General features: G+C 46.5%; 2 protein-coding genes across 2 annotated transcripts; one reads left to right on the forward strand and one right to left on the reverse strand.

The window, feature by feature from the left end:
* Positions 1–1,624: 1,624 nt before the first annotated feature.
* LOC144121765 (uncharacterized) lies at positions 1,625–3,900 on the reverse strand. The gene is made up of 3 exons (XM_077655142.1): positions 3,760–3,900; positions 2,558–2,677; positions 1,625–1,756 (listed from the first exon to the last, which is right to left on the reverse strand). Exons 1-3 carry the CDS (start codon positions 3,898–3,900, stop codon positions 1,625–1,627), a joined length of 393 nt encoding a protein of 130 aa, XP_077511268.1.
* A 4,732-nt stretch (positions 3,901–8,632) lies between these two features.
* LOC144121768 (uncharacterized) lies at positions 8,633–12,372 on the forward strand. Its single transcript, XM_077655158.1, has 3 exons — positions 8,633–9,950; positions 10,692–10,949; positions 12,320–12,372. Exons 1-3 carry the CDS (start codon positions 8,633–8,635, stop codon positions 12,370–12,372), a joined length of 1,629 nt encoding a protein of 542 aa, XP_077511284.1.
* The last annotated feature ends 7,878 nt before the right edge of the window (positions 12,373–20,250 follow it).

Here is a 20,250-nt window from a genome sequence, read left to right on the forward strand (position 1 = left end):
CCACTTTGTACGTGCATGCCACTGCCTATTAACAGCGCGACTGATGTCTTCAGTGACGCAGTGAGCCAGTTACACTTTTTCTGGCATTTACACATAATAATTTCATAGGTACCCCCATAATTTCTACATCGTTACGCAACCGCAGAGGACTACACAGGAAGACGAGTTACGTGTCCAGTGCTGGCCTCTGAACGGTGAACAGATACTCGCCTAAATTTAAAAGTTACTCAGTTCCATTGCGAGGCATGATAATATTACTGTTATCCGTGGATTCCGAAAATGCGATGACCTTCGGCGAGAGATGATCCAGCAGAGTATTTAAAATCAAGCTTATGAACTGCTAAGTTTCGGCACCTCTTTGTAAGAAGAGGTTCGCATATGGACGGTAGTAATACCACGTTTCGTTTTTGGAATAATGTAAATTTTAATTCTCATCAGCGGTGACAAGCAAGGAATCCTGGCTTTCAGGGTGGGTTGAACAAAAACCACACTGCCGAAAAGCGCACGCAGCCACACAGAAGAGCACGCGTCACTGGCCGGTGAACTGGTCACTCCGTGTTTTACTTGACACCTGAGCTGAAACAGAGGTGCTCAGCTATTACGACGCAGCCTATTTCCAGTGCCAATATCCACGCAGCCAACAAGATGATAAACATTCTGTCGCAGGGGAATCCTTGTGTCACAGGGAATGCACGTGAAGGGTATATGTACACATAGTGCACATCGCCCAGTGGCCTGTCCCAAGGGGCGCGGCTGCTTGCGCTTCGCAGTGATAAAGTCTCGGATTAGCCGCCATACTTTATCAGTACTTTCACCTTAAAGCGGGGCTTCAGGAAAGCCACATCTTACCGTTTGAAGTGGTGGGCATGTATTGTTCGACACATCAGTTGATTTCATACTCTTCCATTGCAGAGCCAGTCTTTCTTTCTCCGCTGACAAAATTTCATGCTCCGACTGGTTTTATTGACATGGCCGTGTTCTTTTCGAAAATTCCGTGGATAAGGGATCAATGTATTGATTTGTACAAGCTTAAAGCAGGTCGCTGTATCGATCGCTTCATGCAGAGACGCGACACATCAGTACCTAGGCCAGAAAAGACGCCTGGTCCTTTATTGCACATAGATTTACAGCTGCGACTGCAGCGAGAGAAAGGGAAAGGAAGAAGGGGCGTTGGCACGTTATCAGGCCGCTTGCTTGATAGCCATATCTGATACCTCTTCTTTCCTCTGTGAAAAGATCAGTTTTGACAATGCTCTAAGAAATTTGCCGAAACTCGTGATCACAAGTCAGCCGTTTAGGTTCCAGGCGTGGCCGGGTTGTCCTGCGTGGAATGGCTGGCATGCTTGATCCAGTAGCTGCGCCTGATGCTGTGAGCTGAGTGCTTGTGGCAAGTCCATCACGTGGCTCACCTTGACCATCGGCGGTACCAGGACTTGAGGTTCTGCTAGGCTTGGAGTGGATGTCCGCCTCGTCGTCGCTGTCATCGATGACGTTGTAGTGCTCTTGGGTTCGCAGCAAATGTTGCCTATTCCGCCTTAGAAGACGGTCGTTGTCCGTTCTCACGATGTGCGATCGTGGAGCCACCTTCTGGAGAACCATCGCTTTGCGCGACCATTGGCGGCCGTCACGAACCCGCACCGTGTCTCCTTGCTGCAGTAGCGGCAGTAGATTGCCCTTGGACGACTGGCGGTGCTTGACTACCGGGCGCTCCTTTTTCGACGCCGCATTCAGGCAGAGTAGTGCGCAGCCGACGACCCTGCAACAGTTCTCCCGGTGATTGTCCGTCCTCTAATGGGGACGCGCGATATGATAAAAGACCCATCCAGAAGTCGTCACGAGCCTCTGCAGTTTTCTTCATAATGCGCTTCACTATTTGTACTCCTTTCTCGGCCAGACCATTCGACCGCGGAAATTCAGGCCTCGAAGTAATATGGACAAAGTCACAGCGCCGTGCAAACTCCGCCAACTCTTGGGAAGCAAACTGAGGTACGTTGTCGGTACACACTTGGGCAGGAATTCCGTACCGCGCCAATATAGTCGCAACCTTCGTAACGACTTCGCGCGCCGTGGTGACGGCGAGTTTCTCAACGTCTGGAAAGTTTGAATGCGCATCAAACATCACTACGTACATGTCACCAGCCAAATGAAAAAGGTCGATTCCCACCCGGTGCCATGGCACCTTGGGTGTTTGCCACAAAATAAAAGGGTCAGATGCTTGCTTGTAGGCGTACTTTTGGCATGCGCTGCATTTGCGAATGAGCGTTTCAATGGCACCGCCCATTCCTGGCCAGAAGATCAGGCCCCGAGCTCTGGCTTTACTGTTATTCAGCCCAAGATGTCCCGCTTGCAACTTCTGCAGCATCTCCACTCTCATTGTCCTCGGTAGGACAATTTTGCATCTTTTCAGCAGTATTCCATCAATTTCCGATAGTTCTGCTGCAAATGGCTTTAACTCTCCTTCAATCTTAGTTCCTTGTGCCACCTGCTCTAAGACTTTGCTCAAGTATGGATCCGCTAAAGTCTCACTTTGCAGGCGCTGTTTTGTTGGTGTGCTTACTATGCTTGAGAGGATCTGTACAGCATGAACGTCGACGTCTTCGGTTGACTCCAGGACGGCACGAAGGGCAGGAGCACGGGACAGCATGTCCGCCAACAGCAGGTCCTTGCCAGGAATAAACTGCAGTTCATAGTCGTAACGAAGAAGACGAATAAAGAAACGTTGCAGCCTTGGTGGCATATCTCCGATTGCCTTTTTCGCGATTGCCAGCAAAGATCTGTGATCCGTTTCAATGACAATCCTGCGGCCATATACCAGCTGGTGAAACTTTTCGCATGCGAAAACAATGCCCAGGGTTTCTTTCTCGATTTGCGAGTACCGTGTTTCGCCATCGGTGAGCGCTCGCGAAGCGTACATGACTGGGCGCCACTCACTGCCATGCTTCTGCAACAATGCTGCGCCTAACCCTAGCCCGGATGCGTCAGCCGAAATTTTGGTTTCTTTCTTCGCGTCGAAGAAGGCCAGCACAGGAGGCGTTGTTAATGCTTCGCAGACCTCTTTCCACTCACGCTCATGAGCCGAACTCCAGTCGAAAACGACGTTCTCCTTTACCAAGCTGCGAAGTAGGGACGTTTTATCGCTCAGTCGAGGCACGTACTTGCGGAAACAGTTAACGACTCCAAGCATCCTGCATTTTTGTCATTCGGGTGTGGCATAGCCTGAATGCTTGAAATTAGATCAGAACTCGGCAGTATGTCATGTTCACTGATAAAGTCTCCAAGAAATGTTATTTTCTTCACACCGAAGGCACACTTCTCACGGTTGAACGTAAGACCAGCTTCATCTGCCCTTCTCAGTGCTGCTCGCAAGCGCTCATCATGCTGCTGCTTGCTGTTGCCACAGATTAGCACGCCGTCCACATATACATGAACCCCTGGCAGGCCGTCGAAGATCTCTGCGAGCGTCTTCTGGAAGACCTCACTAGCAGACGAAATACCGAAAGGGAGCCGAAGGAATCGGTAGCGGCCGAACGGAGTCGCAAACGTGCATATCCGCGACGTGGCTTCATATAACGGTATCTGGTGGAATCCGGAGTTGGCGTCAAGGCGGGAAAACAGTCGCGCCCCTGACAATTCGCACTCAATGTCTTCACGTCGGGGCATAGGGTAGTGCTCACGCATGATGTGCTTGTTAATTTCTCTTGGGTCCATGCACACCCGGAGGCTTCCATTCTTTTTGCGAACTATGACCAAGGGACTTACCCATTCGGTGGGCTCGTCTACCCTTTTGATGATAGACGCCTTCTCCATGCGGTTGAGCTCTTCCCGTAGTGGTTCCCTTAGTGAGAAGGGTACCCTCCTAGCTGGTTGTACCACTGGAACCGCACCGGGCCGCAGGACCATCTTGTAGTGTCGTTTGACGCAGCCGGTTCCACTGAAAAGGTGCGGGGCCGTTTGCTCTGGTGTTTCATGCCCATTTTGCTCGTTAACGGCATCGACAACTGTTGGGATGAGGCTAAATTGCAGGCACGTGTTAAAGCCAAGGATTGCTTGTCGGCCCTTTTTCACGATAAAAAAATCCGTCTCGTGCTTGGATTTGTCCAGGAGCAGTAATGCTGTGGCGACACCCACGTGCTTGATAACGCTGTTATTGTAGGCAGTAAGAACCGCTGTACTCTTGCGCAGGGGCTTTGTACTGCAGATGCGTCGAAAGATGCTGAGGGGAAGAAGGTTTGCCTGGGAGCCCGTGTCAACTTTGAAACTGATGACGCATCCGGCAATCTGGCCTTGCATTGTCCAATCTAGCCCTGCTTGCCTGTTGACACCACATATGCTGACGTCCAAAACTTGGAAGTTTTCATCGCTTTATACCTCTTCCTGTATTTGGTTGACTTGGCGACTTCTGCAGCACAACGAGAAATGATTCATTCTGTTGCAAGTGTAGCAGCGCTTCCCGTAAGCTGGACATTTTCGCCGCGCATGCGCCTGGTTGCACTGCTTGCATCGAATCCCCCTTTCTTTACCAGGCTGGTTTCTTACGGCGTAGTCAACGTGGACGTCGCCTTTGGACCAGGTAGCATTTTGCTGCGCGGCAATCTCCACTGCCTTACACATCTCTTCTGCTTTCTGCATTGTGAGACTCTTATCTCGTAGCATTTTTTCTCTGAGCGGGGTACTATTAGTGCCGAAAACAATCTGGTCTCGTACCATGGATTCTTCAAGGCCACCAGAATTGCAGAGTTTAGCTTGCGTTCTGAGGTCTCGTGCAAAGGGCTCAAATGGCTCGGACTCACCTTGCACCCGCATACGAAATTCGTGCCTCTCGTAGACTTCGTTTTCTTTTTCGTCGAAGTAAGTGTCAAATTTCTTGAGCAGTGTGTCGTAATCATCTTTGGACTCATCTTTCGCGTAGCTGAAGTTGTTGTAGATGTCCAGTGCCTCGTCGCCGGCAGCGCTTAGAAGGATCGCTGCTTTGACCACTGCTGACCTTGGGGTGGCGGTCGACGTCGCTGTCAGGAACAGTTGCAGCTTCTGCTTGAATATTAGCCAGTTTCTTCTGACATTCCCAGTCAACTGAAGTGGTCCCGGCGGTTTCACGATGCCCATTGCTTCGGCTGCTTGAAAAATCCAGCTGGGCACACCGGGCCACTTCTGACACCATGCATCGATCGCTTCATGCAGAGTCGCGACACATCAGTAGCTAGGCCAGAAAAGACGCCTGGTCCTTTATTACGCATAGATTTATAGCTGCGACTGCAGCGAGGGAAAGGGAAAGGAAGAAGGGGCGTTGGCACGTTACCAGGCCGCTTGCTTGATAGCCATATCTCATACAGTCGCAAAAAGAAAACACACAGAATAGAGTTTCTTATGACACCTGTTTTGAGTTAGTGATAACAGCTTAAACATCACACATGTACGAATAAGACGCAGCCATGAACTTTTCGTTGCCAGGGCAGCATGCGAGACGCAAAAATGCAAAATTGTTTATGCAAAATAGTTTATAGCTTCCGACTCGATGCTTAGTAAAGATTGACGAAAGTAAGGGACTGCAGATATCGGTAGTTTTCATTTCGAAGTGAGGCTACGGACGACGGAAAGAATGGAATGAACTGGAGCGACAGGTCAACGATATGAAGATCCAATTCAGACTACGGTATAAAATGAAGTGCGATAACGTGACCACGACAACTTCGCCTGGTCATAAAAATATTTCACGACGACAGGAGTGACGAATCAAATCTTTGTTATTTTATTCTTTGGATTCCTTAGGTGAATTCACACCCCACCCCAATGATCCCTGCCGAAAATTTCCATACAACGGAGAAAGCGGATTCATACGTACAGAATTATGGAACTACGGACTCCACAGTGTACGGGTATCCGCGTTCATCCGTACTTGACGGATTCTTATGGACCTCCGCCTGTTATGGACTCCGTACAGTTGAACTGAACGGACTCCACAGCAGTCCGTAAGTGGTGGACTCCACATATTTGTGCGGGCTCCGCACTACCATGTGGAGGGCGATTCAGCCCGGATTACAATTGCACACTGTGAAAATGCAACAGCATGCATGCAGCTTTTAGCAATATGAGGCAGCTATACAGTTCTATATTCGTATTGATTATTATTTGCAGAAGTAAAAATTCACAGTGAGACTGAAATATGTACGGTATATAGACAAAATTTTGTGGGATGCAGACTCGAGAAAAAAAATTATTTCTGCATTGTCTCAATATGCAGTCAGCTGGTATTTTTGCAAATGGAGCACGTATGTGCCCTCATGAACCAATGATTTTGATTGCCTTGCTTCGCCTAAAGAAATATTTTTCTGCAAACCCACATCATGCAAACTTTTCTCCATATATGACTCTACATGTATGTGTTGACATGCATGAACAGCACTCACTACCAGTGTAAGTGCTGCTAAAATGTACAGCTGAGCAAAGTACTTTAAATATCTTTAATTCATATATGTAGCCACTCAATTTTTCAGCACTTTCAGCATGTCGCCAAGGGATCTATTTATGCTGCGACGCTTCTATCACTGACGGCTCGTGCACCAAGTCGCTCATTACAAGTTGTAGGCCTCAGCGCCTTCCACAACTTCAGTTGCTTATGAGTAATGAAGCTTTTTCTTAATATTCAGAATTAGTGGATGTCTGAAGCAACCCCGCATGGCCACAAGTCAATGTCCTGGATGCAGCTTCTTGCCCGCAGTGCGAAAGGGTCCAGCTGTTTGTTTTCGCCTCATAACGCTGCCTAGCATATTTGGATAGAGTCGCTGTGTAATCTCCAGGAACCAAAGCCATTCTCTTTGCAAACAGTTAGGCTACTTGAGCACGTCACTTACAAGTAGGGGTTCGACATTTCAGATAAAACCAAAATAAACCGATAAAAGTATGCCGATCTCAGTTTTCGAAAAACGTCAGTATTCTCGGCATGCAAGGCACAGATAGCTGGCTGTTGAATTCGAGTTACACTCTGCCAAAGCTGAAATTAAGTAAGCAGGAAGCCAGGGGCATGATGCAACAATGACGTTGATCCCTTTCTCCTTGCCCATGGGGGACGAAATTTCCTCAATGCGTTCTGCATAGCAGTGGGTTTGAGTCCCCTGCTAGAAGTGAAGGGAGGACAGGAACATAGAATATTTGTTTGTTAGTGGTATCTGACATTGTGCGCTTGTTGTCACAATATGATTTATGGTTTATCAGGGTTTAACATCCCAAAGCGACTCAGGCTATGAGAGACGCCGTAGTGAAGGGCTCCGGAAATTTCGACCACCTGGGTTCTTTAACGTGCACTGACATCGCACAGCACACGGGCCTCTAGAATTTCGCCTCCATCGAAATTCGACCGCCGCGGCCGGGATCGAACCCGCGTCTTTCGGGCCAGCAGCCGAGCACCATAACCACTCAGCCGACGCGGCGGCTTGTGTTGTCACAATACGTGCAGTGCGCCCTCCCTGATGTGTTAGCTTGTCCACTCACGCATGTTATATCTATGAGTATCGTAAGTAATCATGGCTGATCAACACTGCACATTTGTTGATCACGTGTTTCTTCTTATGTCTCTGGAGTAGACGAGTACAATAGGCTGACTCAGCAACGTGCGCAGACGGGTGGGAATGACTACCGGAAAGTTGAAGCCGCGCAAGACCTGCAAGCAAAGCTGTACCCCGATAGCGACTTGTGATGAAGTGACAAAACCGGTGTCATCATGAATGCTAGCGACAGTCTGTGGCGGGTTTTCTCCAGAAAAAGCCCTGCCCGACGAAATTGCGAGGGCAAACAGCCTAGCATTTCCTGGTTTCTCCAGTTCTTGTCACGCCCGCCTGCATTCGCGAGGGGTACCCTCAAAGGCAGCTGTAACGCATGCACTAGCGTCACGCGCGCTGCGATAGTTTATAATTTTGCACACCTCCTACAAGCGTAGCAACGCGACTGCTTTCCGAATTTCTTAGTGTGGACAAAAATACTGTTGTCACTTACCAGCCAGTTCTTCTATATCGCCAGGATAATAATCTTCATCACCGCCATCCGGAGCGTCTTTGTCCCGCCAGTAGACCAACTTGTTTTTCGCCAAGTCCTTTGTAGATTTAGGGCAATAATCTTTAATTAGGCTGAATGGCACGACGGCCTTTTCACCGTCTTTATACAGCACGTATGCGAGCAACGGCTCCATATTAAAAAATATTTTCGTAGGCTAACAAAGCAGCGCAGCTAGGGACCCAAAAAAATTGCACCTAATACCTAACACCGCTACGATGGCTAGAAGCTTTGGATACTTTTGGCTTGTTATGGCCATGCTTTGAAAAGGCAATTTTTTCTAGCGCGCACGCGGATCATATTTTAATGAATACTTATAAACTTTACAGTTCTTTTTTTGGGTAGAACAAAGCCGACTGCAGTTACCCAGTGGACTTCAAATTGCTACAGTGTTTTGCACAGCGCATTTCGCTGTTGTATCCGGAGGGCGAAAGTCAAGACAATCAAGACTTCAAGAGTCAAGACCGGTCAAGACCGATAGAGCAGTGGTCACTTTGTTGTCACCTTTTGCTGCTATTTTGTTCAATTTCTCCCATTAAAGTTTGGTATTTTTCGCCTGTCTGTTTCATTTAGTTTTTCTTAGACTACTATGGATGGGGATGTGACCAAGAAACGACGGAAGCGTTATTTCTACAAAGACGAACCGTTTGTTGTCCCGAAGACCACACTTTACAGGAGGCAGCAAGAAGTGCGGCTTCGCGCTCAGCATTGTGCCTCATCGACGTCAGCTGCCTCAGCTGCCAACGACGGAGATGTCAACGGCGGAGGCATTGTGGGCGATTTGCTGAATCTTTCAAGTGGCGAGCAACCAGCAGCAGAACAAGCGGCGCAGCCAGCCTCGCCTACTTTGAGTGCCCACGATGAGCAGGCAGGCGGCAGCTCGTATGCCGATGACGAAGATTTGTTCCGAACAGACGACTTTGACCGGCTTGGCGAAACACCCGAAGACAGCAGTTCTATGTCGGGAGAAACCGAAAACGACGACGGCGAACGCGATTTTCTGGCATCGGACTTTGTCGAGCTTGAGGCAGCAATACTTCCGGGCTCCACAACGACAAAGGCAGCCGCGATAATAATGATAATGGCGTTTGTCGTCACTCATGACCTCACTTGGGAGGTCCTGAATGATGTGCTGCGCCTCATAGATGGTCTGTTTGGCTTTAAAGGTGATGTACTTCCTCGGTCAAAGTTTGTGTTCCGAAAGCTTTGGTCGTCGCGCAAGGAAAGGCTGGTGAAGCGGTTTTTTTATTGTGACACCTGTGGCAGTGTGCTTGTGTCAGTGCCCGGAATGTCATCAATGAGGTGCCCGGACTGCGAGGTTAGCACGGAACTTTGTGTTCTAAAAGCTCGGGGACATTTTTTCATCATTTTAGATATGAAAGAACAGATGAAATGTTTGCTTGCAAAATCAAAGGCTGCATTGTTTGAAAGACTTGTGAACTTAAAGGCAGTCATTCAGCAAGGAGGAGCCGCACTGTTGCAGGACATCACAAGTGGATCTATGGCCGAGGAGTTGAGGAAGAGCGGCCAAATTGGCTCGATGGATCTTACCATCACTATCAACACAGAAGGAAGCCCCGTGTTCAAGTCATCGTCATCATCTGTGTGGCCAATCCAGTTTTTGATTAACGAGCTGCCACCTTGCGACAGGCTAAAGAACTGCTTGATAGGTGGGCTGTGGTTCGGCCAGCACCCGTACATGAGAACCTTCTTAACCCAATTTGTTGAAGAGATCAATCAGTTTGGCAAGATCACTTGGAAGGCAGGTCATACATTGCTGTCATCAGTACTTCATGTACTGTGCTGCTGCGTGGATGCGCCAGCCCGAGCATCTGTGATCAACATGGTCCAGTTTAATGGTCTCTTCGGCTGCCCTTGGTGCTACAATTGTGCCGAGTTTCACGAAGGTATGGTTGATCAAATTTGTCATTGCATCTGGCTGAACACTTGTGCATGTATGTTAACTTAGTGGATATGCTTAATAATTTCATATCTTAATTTTGAACAGCTTGTATTATGCGCTGAAATGCATTTAGGGTGTTCTGTCTGAGCTAGCTATGACCAAAAAATGGATAAGTTGAAGCGGTGTTCAAATACTGCTAAGGAAAAACGTTGCATTTGCAGCGGTCAGTTTGTATCAAAGTTGTCAGTGCACTTTATGAAAGCTCTGGCTGCTGCAAAATTTGCCATTAGAAACATGTGATATAGATGATGTGCCACACTTATCCGTGGCAGCAGATATGAGGTGCAAAGTATTGAAGGCGGGCCTAAAATTCCCCATCTCGACACATCATGCGAATGTCACGTGAGAGACTTATACCCAGCAAGAGTACTGTCATAAGCAAAAGTAAGGGCTTTCAGTCTGCATTCCAAACCAAGCTGCACTGTATACATGTGGGTGCTACCTGACGAAGTGCTCCTAGTGTCAAGATTGGCACACTGCGACTTTTTCAACAATATGAGCGTTTCGTCAGGCAGCGCCAGCATGCAGCGTGGAATATGGTTCGCACCATGGACAGTTGGATCGATTACTTTTGCTCATAATAGTTTAGTGCATAAAACATATGCAGGCATTGCTTAATTCCTGTAGATTCTGCTTTCTGCAGGCAAATAATCGAGCATGCACACTATTTCTCTCCTTTCAACAGGGGCCCAAAGGTACATGAGTGTTACAGTCGGTGAGGAGCGGACCCCAGGGGAGATGTCGAAAGACAAGGAGTTTGCGGAGAAGATCAAAGATGCTGTGAATGGGCTTAAAGGGCAGTCACCACTGAATCACCTGAAACACTTTAACATTGTGTTTGGCCACACAGTGGAGTATATGCATTGTGTGCACATTGGGGTCACGAAATGCCTTACTGACCAGTGGTTTGATTCAGCAAACTCTCAGCAACCGTTCTACATTGGTAAGTAGCGGAGAAAGTAAAAAGGCTACACTTCTACACATCAAAGCACTAAGTAACCTTAAAAATTTTTCTATTACTCTGTACTACATTGCTGAAGGGTACATTGACCTAAATTAAGCATAGGAAAAAAGAGATAACAAAGGTTGTTGCTGGCTGGTACTCCTTAACCCTTTCCGTCATACCTCGGGCATCACCCGACCGTGGAAAAGTGTGCGTGTGGTTGGTATAGTCCGGCATGGCTCGGCACACGGCTTTAATTAAATGTTTATAACCAAGTCATGATGTGGCACTCCCTTTCATTGCGAGGAGCTGGAAAGACCAAAAGAATGCTGACCATTGCAGGAGTCAGTGGGGAAGCTATACCTGACCAGAAAGGGTTAATTAACTGTTGCCGTTTAGTTCAGCTGCTGACATGATGGAGCTTAGCTTTGATGTTCAAGTTGCAGTGCTCATTCAGCTGGCTCCTCAAACAAGGTGTGGTCCTATGTCCTGCTATCAAAATTAGACATGAAAAATAACGAACTTACGAAAAAGCACTAAGGGACTTATGAGCATGAGGAGGTTCATAGTTTCACAAACATAAGAAAGAACAGTCTGCCATGCTTGAGTGCTCAGAAAGTTGGGTAAGCTGCATTTGTGCAGCTCGAAAAAAGGAACCTGGATATGATTTGCATGACAGCCACGCAGTGCCACTGAACGCCAGTAGGGGCTCATATTATTTGCATTGGTTGTAAGCAATCACCAACAGCTTGCAGAATGCAACTTTGGCAAAAATTTCAATTTCTTAGCATCTTCTTCATATCACTTGAAGTTTAACGCTGCACCTTCTAATTTAAACATTTCAGGCTGCATGCAAAAACAGCAGTGCAATTAATTTCTCTATCTGATATTGCATTCCATAAACATCAAAATTGACTTTTGAGGAAAGGAAATGGCGCAGAAACTATGGGAGTGAAAGAAAGGAAGAAAGAGGGCTCCTAGTGTAGGGCTGGGGAATAATTTCGACCACCTGGGGATCTTTAACGTGCACTGATGTCGCACAACACACGGGCGCGTTTTTGCATTTCACCTCCATCGATGCGAAACGTGGCCGCCGTGGTTGGATTCGAACATGGGAACTCCGGCTCAGTAGCCGAGCACTCTAACCACTGAGACACCACGGCGGGTCTCCATAAACTTCTGACAGTGGATCCAGAAAAAATTCATTTATAGAGCTTGAATTATGAGTCAAAACAAAGTGGTGTCATAATTTTCACCTTGGAATTGTGAGCTGTGCGACATAACATCTTGGTATGTTGTGCCATGCTGGAACGTAACCTAATCCAAAGCCTTTCACGTTGGTTCACTTACGTTCTAATTCTGCATCCCAGCAGCCAGTGCCATCTTCTCAGCCAGTTTGTGTGAATTTGTCTGCAGCATGTGAAGACAAAGGCAGAGATTGTTTGTTCTGTTACCCCTCTCAATGTTTTTTATGCAACGCAAGTGCCTGACGTCATTTCAGTGCCCTTTTTTTTTACAAGATCTCCTGCTGCTATGTTGAGATTTAATGCTTAAAAGGGCCCACAAAATTTGTGCATGCAGCTTCAGCTGCTATGGTTAGAAAGGTGCTTTTTAGACTAGAACAGTAAACAGTGATAAGCCATTGCCCTTGTTACGTGCACACCAGCGCCAAGTGCACAACATTTTTATTTGTGCAGGGCGCCCCGAAACCATGGCCAAAGTGGACAGAAGGCTGCTGGCAATAAAGCCACCTCATTCATTCACCCGTCTGCCACGTTCGCTCAAGGACAAGTGCCACTGGAAAGCCAGCGAATGGCGGCATTGGTTGCTTTTTTATGCCCTGCCCTGCTGCTTGGGTATACTACCTCAGCGCTACCTGAACCACTTTGCATTGCTGGTTGAAGCCATATTCACCCTACTGCTGGAAGAGCTGACATTGCAGCAAATAAATCATGCAGATGAGGCCCAGCTGTATAATGCAGTATTAGAAGCTAGGCACCAAAAGTACTTATTGGTAGTTCAGGGAAAAAATGTGGCATCTCAAAGCAAGGAGAGCCTTGTGCTTATGGTCTGCAGGTGTTTGTCATGAACAGTGTATTGTGGTTTGTAGTATTTGTGCTGCTTCTGATTCTTTTATTATTTGCTCTATAGATTGTGTCATTCTTGAATATTTCACTAAAGTGTTGCCAGTGCAGGATGTACTAATGTAGTCTGATATAGCTTAAGGACGAACCTGCAAATGAGACTTGATTCAAATTCATGACGACTTGACTGGATAGGACTCTGCGGTCACTGCATGAAGCGCATGGCAATGTCAACTAGGGATATGCGAGAGAAAACTGCCTACATATCATTGCAGTTATCATCTGATAACGACTGATGGTGGTGATATCTACATTTAATTTTGTGATGTTTTCTAGTTCATAAGATTTCTCATTGCATTTTTATTAGGCTGCTTTAATCTATACAGGCCTACTTCATTTGTCACTCAGTGTCCCTTTAAAAGTTGAGTGTTTGCATGTTGTTGCCCACTTGAGGGGTACTGAAAGCTTAATTAAATAGTCTCGTTGCTAAAAAAGTGCATTTTTGTTAGCCATTGAGAGCTACAGCCTCTAGCCTTGTGTGTGCTGTGCTTAGTGGTGGTCTTTCTCTAAGAGTTGATGTGGCAGCACTCTGCAGCTGCTCAGTTTTTTTTAGCAGCATTCAGGATTGTCTATCTTAGGGTGCCTCAATGACTTGCGCTGCTTTCAGCGTGCAGTCAGTCCAGTCTATTGACCACGATACTCTACATTTCAATTACTTTTCTGACAATCAGGATTAGTAGTTTCCAGCTGCAGTTGCATATTCTCTAAACAATGCCATTTAGACAGCTTGTTGTTCACCATGAGAGGTTCCCCTCTCTCTCTGTGTTCTCCTCTCTGTTCATTGTTCTATGGCCATCCATCATTCGTTCACATTCTGCGGACACATTCTGTACACACATTCTGTCCTCGCCAAGCATGAGCCAAGTAATGCTATGCTTAAAAGGACGTTTAGAAGCTCATGGTTTCATGAGCGCCGCATAGCAGTGGGCTCAATCCTTTTTTTTTTCCAAAGTTATCTCATGTTTGTTTTTATTATTAAATACTGTGTTTCTGTTTCAAGCCTGACTCGGCCGTATGAGCTTGCATTTCCTGTAGTATGTTCCCACAGTGTTCAACATCCCTTCTCTGGTTATCAGCTTATTCTAGAAAGTACTTATCAGTTGTCTTCTTGTGGTTCACGTAATTACTTTCTTTATCTGATATTACTAATGGAACGCACCTAAATTACACGTTACATTTTTGGTATCACTAGATATTTTTACAGTGAGATGTTGGTAATATCTTGGTGCAGGCCGCCTACTAGAGGACTTCGTGTCACGGATGCCAGCACTGTATGGAGCGCGGCTGATGACATTCAACGTCCACCAGCTTCTCTACCTGGCGAAGGCTGCTAAGAACTTCGGGCCACTGTGGGCACATTCGGCATTTGTTTTTGAAACCGGGAATGGTAGGGTGCTTAGAGCAATAACATCAGCAAATGGGGCACCTGACCAGGTCATTGAAAGAATGATTATGCTGCAGCAAGTGGATTTGGCTATGGCACTTTGCACTGTTCAGGAGCAAGCCAGAAATTTCATATGCACAATGCTGGGGCACCCACTCACTCTGAATGCCACACGTGTGGGCAACTCTTATATGTTTGGAGCTTGTGACCCATTTCCCGTGCTTTCAACAGAAGAAAGAAACAGCCTTATGTTGAGCTTTGGATCCGTTCCTTCTCTTGAGGAGCATTTTCGGTTTAGTTTCCGCTCCACTGTGCTGCACAGCACAAGGTATGAGAGGGCAAAGAAGAGCAACAGTACAGCTATTTGCACAACAGAGAATGATTTCTTTGTTATAAACCGCATTTTTCAGGTTACCGAAAATGAAACCAGAGAATGCATTTTGTTGTGTACTAGGGTTGGTTGCATGGAAAGCCAGCACAAGCTACCTCCGCACATCATGGAATGCTTTCGATCTCTTTCAGGTGTTATTACTGTATTGAAACTGAAAGATATCCATGCGCAATGTGTGTTGAATGAATTTGCGGAAGAAGAGGGGCTGTACATTTGCAAGCTGCCAAACTTCATTGAGCGTGATTAAAGGCACAGTAATGAAGAATCTGAACTCGTCTGTTTACCACGGGAACTCTGTCTACACATTCCGGGCATTGTTAAAAACTTCGAATTATTGTCCTGTGCGGCCGATTGCCCTAATTAAATTGGAATAAACGTCCTGGCTCCCGCCTTCTTTTTTTCTTAACTCAACACGGCAGGTAGGAGGAGTCAACCAACGAGTCGGGCAGTCCCATGGCGGCTTGCCGCTCTGTTATTGGCGGAGTGACACGTAAATCAAAGAGTCCACATGCATTTTTATTTCTATGGGCATAACCTGCGCCTGTATTGTCTGTGACTGAAGCTGTTTATTCACAGAAACTTAAAAATAAGCGAAAGTGAAGCCGCCACTGGGCTGGCTAAAGGCACTCCACACGTTGGTTGACTCCGCTTACCTACTGCGTTGAGTTCAAGCAAAAGGCGGGAGCCGGGATGTTTAATCAGGTATAATCAGGCCAATCAGCCACACAGGACAATAATTCGAAGTTTCCAAGAACGCCCGGATTGTGTAGATTGAGTTCCCACAGTAAAAATAGAAGTTCAGATTCCTCTTTAGTGCACCTTTAACAGCACACGGTGAAAATTTAATGTAAACTGTACAGCATGGTCGAACGTTCCAAAGCAATACCTGGGCTATGAGAGGTGCTGTACAGTGTAATCCACTTATAATGATACCAGATATAACGATATATCGCTTATAACGATCAAATCCTTTAGATTTCTCAATTCTCCCATTGCCACTATAAGAAAATAAACCGTATATAACGATAGAATTATTGGTGAAATAGCAGATACAATAATAGGATGATAGGATTCTAGCCACCCAGATGGTATTTACAGTCAAACTTTGTCTGAAAGCTTGATAAAAAACAAAATCCTTTGAAGTGAACGAGGTAAAAACTCTCCGAATGGACCGGCATGGCGAAATCCGTGGGGGAGCGTTGCCTACGGCCTTGAGAACCAAGCACTATCGTTGACACAATAGCTGGAGGGAGGAGCTTGCTTGGCCGCTGCCGCGCAACATTGACTAAAAAATTAGTTTCCGCCCAATGTGGTTGAGAATTGACTTCTTTTTAAGTGTTACCTTTGCTTGCACGTTCCCCGTTTTGCGCTGTCTGCATCACAGTCCTTGGCAGTGCACCAAGATGCTCTATGATAATTATGCCGATAACATTGCTGCCTGTTTATCTTTTGACGGGAGCTCCGGAGGGGGTGGGGTGGCTCGCTCGGCTAACTTGGCAGAGTGCCAAGACGCTGTGCGCCCTTACATTTATGGGGTAATGCCTACATGCATGGGGGAATACATGGATGTGTTTTTTTGCCAGTCCAGATAAAACGTTAATCGGGTATAACCATCAAATTTTCTGTTTTTCTAAATGTCGTTTTAAGTGGATTGCATTGAAGTAAAGGGCACCAGAATTATTCAGACAGCATAGTTTTCTTTAACACGTGCTGACAACGCACAGCACACCGCTTTTTGCACTCCACCTTCATTGGAATACGGCTGCTGCTATCAGATGACCAGGGGATCAGTAGCTGAATGCCACACTGAACCACTGTGGTAGATTGACTATTACAGTGGAGAGGACTCGCCAAAAGATAAAGATTTTATTATTTAGGAATAACTAAACTTATTCTAGATGCTTCTATCACTAGGGAATTTTCTAAGCGAACTGTGCAGCAAGTAAACTGCTTATGTGGGTGTGCTATTATGAAGGTACGGCATTAATTTCGCAGCTCTGGTGTCCTGAAATATATGCAAAGTTGTTCATTTTCCTGCCGCTGGGACTGAACTTTGAGTCTCATGCTGAGTAGCAGAATATCACTCCCACCGAGGCTGTGCAACGTGTAATGCAAACTGTACCCTAGTACACAGCTGGGGAGGGGACACTCTTTGTTTCATTTTGATCTCAATCTGTGCCAGTTTGAGTGAGGAGGAACTATAGCACGGCTATCTTTCTCACTTCATCCCAGGAGAGAGTACAAAGTGTGAGAAATTGCAGGGGGGGGGGGTGCACAATGCACACATATTAGAGTTGGTGTTGAAATGTGTAATGTTAAGTTTTCAAATGACTTAATTGAAATGTTACACAGGTCCACATTTCCACTACAAGAGCTCTGGAAGCCTTGCAAGTGAGCCTAAATTTGAGAGTTCATTGCTGTAGAAAACCTGAAGGACCTGTGGTGCATTACGCAACTTATTGTATGCGACGCTGTGGACAAGGCAGGGGGCGTTCTTAACGTCCCTATTACAAAAGAGCTGAGGACTGCTGTATCATCTGCCTGGCAGCAGTATGCTGCATATCTGGAAGCAGTTAAAAAGAAGCCATGTGATGATGTCAGGGAATCAAAGAGGCGCTGCATCGACGAAGAGATCGATGCATTAAAAAAAAAGACACTCCAGGCAACAATAGCTGACCTCCAGGCTTCAGTGGATACGTATGCTGAAAAGGCAGAATTAAGCAGCTAACGATCTGAAGTACGTGGTCAGATCAAATAGTCTGAGGAAGGCTGCACGAAGCAAGACTGAGGAACTGTGTAGCATCAGCCAGAAGATTCAGGAAAAGCGGCAGGTGCTCCCCTGAATTTGCTATTTGCAGTTTTGCAGAATGGATTGCTGTTCGACATATTGGTGCAATGCACTGCCGGGTGTTTTTCAAGGACGGAACATATATTATGTAGGTTTAGTGCAATACAAGCTGTTCCTTGAAATGTTTTTGTTTCTCGACTTTGTTCAGTAAAATTGGTACCTGGTATTTCAAACTGCCGCATGTAGCATTGTGTTGAGTCCTTCAAAATACTCCAACTAGGCCTTGAAATTGCTTAAATATCCTTGAATTTGCCCATTTTGAATCTGTACGAACATTGTGAACTGTTTTGCATTTTTCAAGAGCAGTTTTACTGCATTGATATTATGACCTGAATTTAACCTTTCCTTGGGTACATGTTTTTAGGTGACATGCCAGTATTTGTTTCATGCTTCATTTAATGGTCAGTACATTGCAACGTTCTTGTTTGGTGGTGACAGTGGGCGGTCAAAGAAAAAAATTGTCTGTGAGCTAAGGGGCAGGCACATACATACGCTTTGAAGAACTTAACTCATACCAGCAAGTGCGCTGTGCAGTCATTGATGAGCAGAATTCCTTGAGCTCTCAGCTGTGCTAAATTTAGATGCAGCAACTTTCGAGACAACTAGTTTGTATCCTACTGCATCAAGAAAGGCTGTAGGCAGTGGCAGAAATGTTGCTATAAGGCTTGCTGCTCAGAGAATGACACGCGAAATAGTGATCACTTCCAAGCCATTTCTATCACACGTGTTGCAGAAGAAGGTGGTGCACAATTTACCGAAGACTTGAAATGGCGTACATCTGTGCTGCAGTCCTGTATTGTAGTTCTGTTTTCATTTCGTGGTTACTTTTCATAGCAGCTACATTAAATCAAATTTTCCTCACTTTTTGTGTTATTCAGTAAATAATTTGTTGCAGAAGTGTGATATATATGTATTTAAAAAATACATGTGATTACCTTTTCTTCCCTTATTCTTATTATCAAGTATCTAAAATGTTACCTCAATTTCACTCAGTAACAAGAAATGACCTATGCGTTCTGCCGGATCAGTGATGAATGACTGTTTTGTAAATATATGTATATATATATACATGTAATATACATGTACCATAACATATATGTGATGATGATGATATGTATCTATTGTAAATATATGTACAGTCCAGCCCACATATAACGAACTTGATTGTCACGTTGCATTTGTTCGTTGTATCCAAAGTTCGTACTAAGTGGACCACCTATAATACGGGAAAAAAGAGCAAGCGAGACGAAAGTTCCCTTTATTTTTGAAAAAAGTCCGTGATGCATGTCTGCTTCTTAAAAGCTGATCGCATCACTGCCGTTTCTAATTTTTCCAGCGCGGTAATATGTTCATCGCCAAGGCCTCTGCTGCACACTACTTCCTTAAGCGACGCGATGTAACCGATCGCGGTTGAAGCGTTCACAGCAACCGGCGGTAGAGCAGCATCCTCGTCCTCGTCGGTCTCTGGGCAGTCAGGAAGGGCTCGCACTTCACGCACAACAGCTTCGTCAGTGCATGGCTCCGCAATGTCGGCGTCGTCATCAGTAGAAACGAAATCGTCCCAGGCAACGTCAGGTCCGGCCAGCTGCGTGTCAACGACGCGTTGCCACAAGTCCTTGTGCGACCGGCCTTCCGGTGGGTGATCTATGGCGTCCTCGGTGCTTGGGCCCATAAAACTCGCCTTGCGGAAGCAATTTTCTATGCACTCCGCGGTGAGTTCCATCCACGCCGCTTTCAACATGTCCACGGCGGCAAGCAAGCTGATGCGAACTGGCATGGCAGCATTAATCGCGATCAACAAGCGTTCGATGACGCGCCACCGGTAGCACACCTTGAACGCATGAATGATGCCCCTATCCAGCGGCTGAATTTCGCAGGTTGCATTGGGAAGCAAGAATAGCACTGCCACCGCACTCAAGGAAGGCTGCACACATGGTGCGCCGCACAGTTATCCAGCACGAGCAGGACCTTCCTGTTTTTTCGTGCCATGTCGCGGTCGAACTCGACAAGCCACTTGGCAAATAAGTCACGACTCATCCAGGCTTTTGTATTGTTCCTGTAGCGTACGGGCACGTAGCTTCCAAAGCATCGCGGCTTACGTGACTTGCCAATGACAAAAGGCAGCCGCCGGTCACTGCCGTCCATAATGACACACAGAAGAACGGTTATGCGCAACTTGCTGTTCTTCCCTCCTGCGCACTTTTCGCCTTTTAAGGCATGCGTTTTAGATGGCAACATCTGATGAAACAACGCAGTCTCGTCGGCATTGTAAACGTCCCGTGGAGCATAGCTCGTGACTGTTGGGAGGTTGTCGGAAAGCCACGCATCGACGTCCTCGTTGTTCACAGACGCGGCCTCGCCGATGACCGCCTTGAAAACAATTCCGTGGCGAGCCTTAAACCGGTGGAGCCATCCATTGCTTGGGCTGAAACCGGGAATGTCCAAAAGGAAGGCGAAGTCTTTAGCCTTGGAGAGCATCAGCGGTCCACTGATCGGAATGTTGCGAGACCGCGTGTCAGCGAACCACTTCAGCA

The sequence above is a fragment of the Amblyomma americanum genome, chromosome 1 (genome assembly GCF_052857255.1).
Source record: "Amblyomma americanum isolate KBUSLIRL-KWMA chromosome 1, ASM5285725v1, whole genome shotgun sequence".
Classification (NCBI taxonomy): domain Eukaryota; kingdom Metazoa; phylum Arthropoda; class Arachnida; order Ixodida; family Ixodidae; genus Amblyomma; species Amblyomma americanum.

Excerpts from the sequence above, each read along its gene's own strand:
- LOC144121768 (XM_077655158.1), top strand. The coding sequence starts at position 8,633 with ATGGATGGGGATGTGACCAAGAAACGACGGAAGCGTTATTTCTACAAA. Across the intron at positions 9,951-10,691 it reads TTGTGCCGAGTTTCACGAAG|GGGCCCAAAGGTACATGAGT; the intron begins GTATGGTTGATC and ends TCCTTTCAACAG. Across the intron at positions 10,950-12,319 it reads TCAGCAACCGTTCTACATTG|CAGCCAGTGCCATCTTCTCA; the intron begins GTAAGTAGCGGA and ends TCTGCATCCCAG.
- LOC144121765 (XM_077655142.1), bottom strand. The coding sequence starts at position 3,900 with ATGGTCCTGCGGCCCGGTGCGGTTCCAGTGGTACAACCAGCTAGGAGG. Across the intron at positions 2,678-3,759 it reads TAGACGAGCCCACCGAATGG|TTTATTCCTGGCAAGGACCT; the intron begins GTAAGTCCCTTG and ends TATGAACTGCAG. Across the intron at positions 1,757-2,557 it reads TACAGATCCTCTCAAGCATA|GGTCGTCGGCTGCGCACTAC; the intron begins GTAAGCACACCA and ends GAACTGTTGCAG.